At 60.6% G+C, this 7,750-nt stretch overlaps 1 protein-coding gene across 1 annotated transcript in view; it reads right to left on the minus strand.

Moving 5' to 3' along the window:
* Nucleotides 1-6,498, minus strand: part of LOC119111390 (KICSTOR complex protein SZT2) — a 29,864-nt gene extending 23,366 nt beyond the window's left edge. The window contains exons 1-8 of the mRNA XM_037235202.1: nt 6,371-6,498; nt 5,795-5,934; nt 4,382-4,469; nt 3,771-3,912; nt 3,109-3,340; nt 2,501-2,621; nt 1,678-1,780; nt 346-512 (exon numbers count right to left, since the gene is read on the minus strand). Coding sequence (XP_037091097.1) covers nt 346-512; nt 1,678-1,780; nt 2,501-2,621; nt 3,109-3,340; nt 3,771-3,912 — 765 coding nt within the window. The 5' untranslated portion in view covers nt 4,382-4,469; nt 5,795-5,934; nt 6,371-6,498. The remainder of the gene's footprint in view (nt 1-345; nt 513-1,677; nt 1,781-2,500; nt 2,622-3,108; nt 3,341-3,770; nt 3,913-4,381; nt 4,470-5,794; nt 5,935-6,370) is intronic.
* Between the last annotated feature and the right edge of the window lie 1,252 nt (nt 6,499-7,750).

Consider the following 7,750-nt stretch of genomic DNA (forward strand, 5'->3'; position numbering starts at 1 on the left):
GTAGACCCGCCTACCGCCGACGCCGTGTGGGAAAGTATTCTAACACCAGCCTACAGCTGACCAATACGTGACGGCGCACACCCTCGGAGTGGACCCGCCTACCGCCGACGCTGTGTGGGAGAGTATTCTAACACCGGCCTACAGCTGACCAATACGTAACGGCGCACACCCTCGGAGTGGACCCGCCTACCGCCGACGCCGTGTGGGAGAGTATTCTAACGCTCGTCTGATATGTGGTCACCTTGAGACCGTGGTCACCGGACACAATTTGCAATTTCACGTACGTCACTTGGGCACTCTTGTCGGGCGCCGTGGTCCGTACGATGTGGCCGGGTACATAGTCACCTTGAGGCTGTGGTCGGGCGGCGCCCCCGGCCGCTGGATGAAGTGCACGTCCTCGGGTGCCAGCTTGGTCTGCGGGTTTCGCAGCAGCGCCTTGGAGAACAGCTCCAGAAGCCGCTCGTCCAGCCGGTTGTACAGCAGCTCCACCAGATCCTCCTTAATGCTGGGGCCTGCCGGTCGGGACGCTATCATCAGCGGCCTCACAGGCCGACACGGCATCGCATTTGGGACAAGGCTGACCAAAATGTATCTATTTTATGTGTGCTTAAGATGCATAGAATCAAAGTTAAGGAGTGTTTCACTTTTGCATGGGGTTTTGAACTAAAATAGCCATCTTGAAGATCATTCGGTGCAGTTCACAGTCCTGCACCTCTTTATACCCAAACCCCTCTAGTTTCAGAGCAACATGCCCACGGAGATGTGCAGACCATTTCGGGGACTATTTCAAGGTCACCCAGGCATCCATGACGCCACAGTAAATGATCGAGTCGTTCGCATTTGGCATTCGTGAGCCCGATGTCCAGATTTTAGGCCGTCAACTGGCTCTCGATCAATGTGCAAGGAACGGTGACGCCATGAAATACCCACATGTTAAGGAGCATGTTTACTCAACAGAGAAATTTCGTTTTCTGGAGCAGTCCTTTTCCCTGAAAAGTATACCAATGTTTTGGTGTACAAAACAATTGCATAAGTTTATCCATGAGCCTCCATGAGCCGCCTCCAAGGGCTTGCAAAGTCATTTACAAGACAACGGCCGGTCATTTGCTGTTCATGGGTAGTAGATGACACTTTTGGAACTGGAATCAGCATAAGGTAATAATCTACAGGCGCACGAGCCACTTTGGCTAGGATGAGAACACTGTCATGGTCCAATAGAGTCGATGACTAACGCTTACCGCCTCTGACCTTACATCGTTCCCAGGCTACAGTTGGACACTAAATATGATGATGGGCACGACACAGTGCCTATTTGGCTCAACATGTGTCGTCCTTCCCAACAAAAATGGTAAATTTTCAGCTTTGTGCTCGCTTGCACTATGGTCCATCAGATTCGGAATGTCATTGTTTGACCTCAACTGGTCAAACCGGGCATAGCTCGATTCCTGAGAGACCGGTCTGCCTGCAGATCTTCGCGTGGCGGCTCCAGCCCAGCTCTGGGACTCACTGGGCGGGGCGCCTCCTGCCCTCCGCCAGTGACGTGAGTTAAAGTCGCTCCCACCCGGCGCTGGTGGCTAGCGCTGCGGGTTACCTGGCTCGGTGATTTCGTGTTGGCTAGCGCTCTAGGCTACCTGACTCGGTGATGCCGTGCACCTGTTTGCTAGCGCTGCGGGTTACCTGGCTCGGTGATGCCGTGCACCATCAGCATGATGCCCTCGCCGGACTCTGCTCGCGAGCTGGTCTCCCGCTCGCCCACGGAGGTGCAGCGGCCCCGGGCCGGCTGCGGAGCGGAGCGCACCACCAGTCAGCGGCGCCCTCCGCCGCGTGGCACACACCGGCACGGGCGCACGCTCAGCTGGTGGGCCCACACTCACGGGCAGACGAGAACGACAGTCGTCTGGGCAGTGACGCATGAGACAGTGATGTGCATATCTGCCAGGAAACTCGCGTGCATCTCGCGGGCAGCTCCCGCAAACGTGGGACATGGAACTTCGATAGCTCCAACTCGAATACGGTTGAAGCGCATATTAGCAGACACCCAATTGAAATATGATAAAAAAAATGTGGGCTTTATTAACATATATCAGGTTTTAGAATGAGAGCAATTAGTGCCGAGCGTTTACATGTTTCAGTGACAGTATCTCAGCGGGACGGAAAATGCTATTTTTGCATTTTTTTTTCTAAAGCACCCCCATTGGGTAAATATTAACTATCGCCCGGATATTGGAGAGGGGGGGGGGGGGGGCTGCCCACTGCATTCAGTGTCCGTGACATGGTTGAATCAGCATTCCTAGTTCCGCAACAAGCACAACAAATTAATGTTGCGCCGGACGTACTCTGTTAAAACCACCAGACCTTAATATCAGCCCACGTCGCGATAGCAAATTCGTATATTAATACAGCTGAAATTATCATACAACTGTGCGCCACAGGCTGTCCGACAGCAACTCGCTGAATTCCTTCCCCTCATCCGTCGGCCTGCCTGCGAGCGATTGCCCACCTCGTCTTTGAGACTGGTGATGCTGGGTCTGCCAGGCTGCAGCGAGAGACGCTCGTCCAGGGACAGGGCCGACGCACTGTCACCAGAGGCGCGAGCACTGGCTGCACAGCACTCCTGCAGTCTGCCCACACAAGGAGGGGCGTGCCTCAGTAGGACGCAGCACCACACAGACAGCTGAAGGAGACATACTGTCACCAGCGGCGCGAGCACTGGCCGCGCAGCACTCCTGCAGTCTGCCCACACAAGGAGGAGCGGGCCTCAGTAGGGTGCAGCACCACACAGACAGCTGGAGGAGACATACTGTCACCAGCGGCGCGAGCACTGGCCGCACAGCACTTCTGCAGCCTGCCCACACATGGGAACAGGCCTCAGCAGGGCGCAGCGCCACACGGACAGTCAGCGAGACCGACACACAGTTACCAGACGCGCGAGCACTGGCCTGTAGTTTGTTCCGAGAGGGCCGGGCCTCAATGGTGGCACATCGCACCACATGCAGCCAGGAGCGTGACTATGTCGCTAGACCCACAGGCACTGGGCGTTACACACTCCGCAGTCTGCCTGGACACCTGCCCCCACGAATCGCACTCACCGCGCTCCAGCTCTCTCACCTGAGGTAGAACACCTGCTCCAGCTTGGGGTCCTTGAAGACGAACATGTTGCGCCGGTTGGTGACGGCAAACGTCTCGAGCGCCTGGCGTAGGTAGGCGAGCCCAGGCGCGGCCGCGTGCGCCGGACCGCGCAGGCGCGGGTGCAGAGCGAACTGGGCGCACCACGTGACCGGACAGGCGAAGTGGCCCGCCTGGAACTTCAGGTTGGCCTCCAGGTAGTGGCGGTTGAGGTCTGCCGGCACGGCACGGAGGCTCAACAAGGACCAGCTGTCGGGCACGGCCGCCGCACTGCCGCGCCGCCGATACAACCTTAGTCACGGGCTGCATAGGCGAGGTCAGCGGGCTGGGATCACCATGGCTATGGGGCAGCATGGTTGTTGACCTTGGAGCACCAATCCATGAACCACAGATGGCTTCAGGCAGCCCCTGGTGAGCCGCTCGTATCTAAATTACAAAGGATGCGACCTGCACTGCACATGGTCAGCGCACACCCGGGCCCTGCGCGCGCACGGACGGACGGACGGACGGACGCACCCCCACCCCCACCCCCTCCCTCGCACGCACGCACGCACGCACGCACGCACGCACGCACGCACCCACACACCCACACCCACACCCACACCCACACACACACACACACACACGGTCCTGGATCTACTGACCATCCGGCGAGTGGGCCCCCGGACGGCTGTAGCTGGCCGACAGGCCATGCAGCTCATCCGCCTGCCACAGGTCGGCGCTCGATTCCGGCTCTAGCAGGTTGTCGCAGAAGCGGGAGCTCTCCAGCTCCTGCAGCAGCAGCATCTGCCGCAGCGACGGCCGCAGCGTCAGCGCACTCGCGGCATGACCGGCGTCACCGGACAGCGGGGACGCAGCAGGCACCGCTGGCGGGGCGTCACTGGACAGCGGGGACGCAGCAGACACTGCTGGCGGGGCGTCGCTGGACAGCGGGGACGCAGCAGACACCGCTGGCGGGGCGTCACTGGACCATGGAGCACCGCTGGCGGGCAGATCACAGCCACACCACGGTCCCATCCGCCGCCCGCAGCACGTCGTTTGGACCTCAAGAGCAAGCGCCGCTGTGTCCGACAGCGGCGTGGAGCGACGACACACGGCAAAGGCCTGTCTCTGGGAAACGCCGTAAATGAAACCTTATGCGTTTGTGCGCGTGTGTGTGGGGCGGGGGGGGGGGCTGGTGAACGGTATGGCCAACACACGCGTGTGCCCCGCCTTTCCGTGCACGACCGAAAGGTCAGAAGACGGGCCCACCTACCTGGTTCACCACCTTGCATATCTGGTTGATCTTGGCAATGACCTGGTCGTGAATTGCTTTGTTGTCACAGACATCCTCACGTCGGTACCTGCAAAGGATGATGACAATTGAATGGCACAACACACTGACGCAGCAGCATGCGCCCGGGTGGCCGGTTGAATGCGAGACGCTCGGTTGGGGTGAGGGAAGGAGCAATTTGACCCTCCAATATATCGAAAATCAACATACCTGGAGTCACCAAATTCACAGGTTAGGTTACATGCCCGCATGTAAACTCACTTGTGCCAAATCGTGAGGTCCCTAGGTCATAACCGCCAGGTCAAAGATGGTCAAATAAGATCAAACTCCACACTGGTGTCCGAAGTGCCCTCAGGTTACGTCACGCGACCACATTTCATCCGCATACTTTTTACACATACTTCTAGGCAAAAAGTCACTGATATTAATGACAGGCCAGTGACCTTATTTGACCTTCAGAGGGTAAATGAGCCAAAAAACCTTCGAAATTTGGTATAATGCTTCAACAAAAATAGGGGGCAAGGACTACGTTAGGCGGAATGTTCCTAAAAACAAAAGGTCCATTGGGGTCATTGTATGTCAGTGACCCCCTCTGACCATCATGAAGTTCAAATAATATGTCTGCTGATGTCCCTGTGACCAAGAGATTCGAAATAAACGCAAAAAGTACCCTGTAAAGCAATATGCGTTGTCAAAGAGTGACTTGGTTTTTATCTCGGTCTGACCTTCGTAGCTGACCCAAGGTCAATGGGATTAGTCACAATCCTAAATTCGATTGCCCAATTGTCTAAGAAATCATCACAATATAAATCTCAAAGGTATCTGACTTAGCCTAACACCCCCCTGTCGCATAAGATTGAACGATTCCCTGCGTATTACCTTCGCTGACAACCACGGTCTGACTTTGACCTGCCTGAGGTCAGCAACCTTAAAGGGTAAATCTTCATTTCAGATAAGACTGTCATTTACTTACCTATCACAATGCTGAGCTGCTAAATTGCCCACAATTACGCAAAGTTTGGCGATGCTACGCCGCACCCTTCGGAAGCTATTTTTTTTTAAACTTGGGGGGGGGCGGATTGCCCGCACCCGAGCGCGTGCAAACGTAACATGCTGGCCGACACACATAGCCTTCTAAGAGAACCGGGGACGCACACACCATGGTTAGTTTAGACAACAAAATGTAAACAACCTGCAATATTTTCACTCCCACGGATGTGCTGAATTCGAAAACGCATACGTTATTGATATACAAAAGCACTGACGCGATTGCCTGACTAAACCGCAACGCCCAGCGCCTTACAGCCACGCCCGTACAGCCCAGCGGCGTCGGGACTCAGACCACCGCGTCCTCGGCACCCGGCAGTCCGGCCGCCGGTCCGCAGCGTCACTCGCCTGCAGTGGAAGAACGTGTCGACGGCCTCCTCCGAGACGTACAGGATGAGCCAGAAGGCCGGCAGCAGGATACGCTCGGCCGGCTCGTGCTCCGAGTCAGAGTTGTTGTCACCGTCGCCCTCGTACCCCTCCTCGGTCAGCTGCCGGCCCACAGAACCCGGTGAGGCACGCACCCGACACGGTGGGCCCGGCCCGCCACCCATCCACCCACACGCCCACGCGCGCGCGCTGCCCGGTGGCGGAGGAGGCGGGAGGCCGGGCGCACACTCCGACACTCGCGGCCACATGTCCGCCACAGACAGCACACACATCAGCGGTGCGGACCGGCGCACAGCCCACGCAGGGGAATGATATAACATCACTGCATAACCCAGGCACGCTCTTGCGACTAGAGAAGGCCTACTGTGAACGAATGCACAAAGCGACCGACATGTGTTCATCATGGCATTAGTTTCTAAGCCAGCACAAAGCTAATTCACATCCCTCGGATTTCCATGACTCCCGTGTCAGTCCCACGCGACGTGCGGCTAGCAGGCCGCTGCGTGTGGCGCCCCCGGCGGCAGACACGACACGTACGTGGATGTTATCGTCGAGCTTGCTGGAGCTGTCGCTGGCCGGGCGGGGCGGCTGGACGGCGGTGGAGTCAACCTCGGCGGCCGAGCGACAGCGGCGCGAGTCGGCCGCCGCCACGTCCCCGGCGCCCTCCCACACCTGGCGGCAGGGTGACACACTCAGGGGGACGGCCGCCGCCGCGTCCCCGGCGCCCTCCCACAACTGGCGGCAGGGTGACACTCTCAGGGGGACGGCCGCCGCCGCGTCCCCGGCGCCCTCCCACAACTGGCGGCAGGGTGACACACTCAGGGGGACGGCCGCCGCCGCGTCCCCGGCGCCCTCCCACACCTGGCGGCAGGGTGACACACTCAGGGGGACGGCCGCCGCCGCGTCCCCGGCGCCCTCCCACAACTGGCGGCAGGGTGACACACTCAGGGGGACGGCCGCCGCCACGTCCCCGGCGCCCTCCCACACCTGGCGGCAGGGTGACACACTCAGGGGGACGGCCGCCGCCGCGTCCCCGGCGCCCTCCCACAACTGGCGGCAGGGTGACACACTCAGGGGGACGGCCGCCGCCACGTCCCCGGCGCCCTCCCACACCTGGCGGCAGGGTGACACACTCAGGGGGACGGCCGCCGCCGCGTCCCCGGCGCCCTCCCACAACTGGCGGCAGGAGGACACTCTCAGGGGGACGGCCGCCGCCGCGTCCCCGGCGCCCTCCCACACCTGGCGGCAGGGTGACACACTCAGGGGGACGGCCGCCGCCACGTCCCCGGCGCCCTCCCACAACTGGCGGCAGGGTGACACTCTCAGGGGGACGGCCGCCGCCACGTCCCCGGCGCCCTCCCACACCTGGCGGCAGGGTGACACACTCAGGGGGACGGCCGCCGCCGCGTCCCCGGCGCCCTCCCACACCTGGCGGCAGGGTGACACACTCAGGGGGACGGCCGCCGCCACGTCCCCGGCGCCCTCCCACACCTGGCGGCAGGAGGACACTCTCAGGGGGACGGCCGCCGCCGCGTCCCCGGCGCCCTCCCACACCTGGCGGCAGGGTGACACACTCAGGGGGACGGCCGCCGCCGCGTCCCCGGCGCCCTCCCACACCTGGCGGCAGGAGGACACTCTCAGGGGGACGGCCGCCGCCGCGTCCCCGGCGCCCTCCCACACCTGGCGGCAGGAGGACACTCTCAGGGGGACGGCCGCCGCCGCGTCCCCGGCGCCCTCCCACACCTGGCGGCAGGGTGACACTCTCAGGGGGACGGCCGCCGCCAGCCGGCACAAGACACCGGGAGCGACAAAGGGATGCCACGCTGGCGGACAACGAGGGTTCAGGGCCCGTCAGATACGCCAGCAGACACTACCAGAGGCACAGGATTAGTTTGGCAGGTCAGTGCACAGCTTTTG

The sequence above is a fragment of the Pollicipes pollicipes genome, unplaced genomic scaffold (assembly GCF_011947565.3).
Source record: "Pollicipes pollicipes isolate AB1234 unplaced genomic scaffold, Ppol_2.1 Scaffold_7261;HRSCAF=8764_pilon_pilon_pilon, whole genome shotgun sequence".
NCBI classification, from domain to species: Eukaryota; Metazoa; Arthropoda; class Thecostraca; order Pollicipedomorpha; family Pollicipedidae; genus Pollicipes; species Pollicipes pollicipes.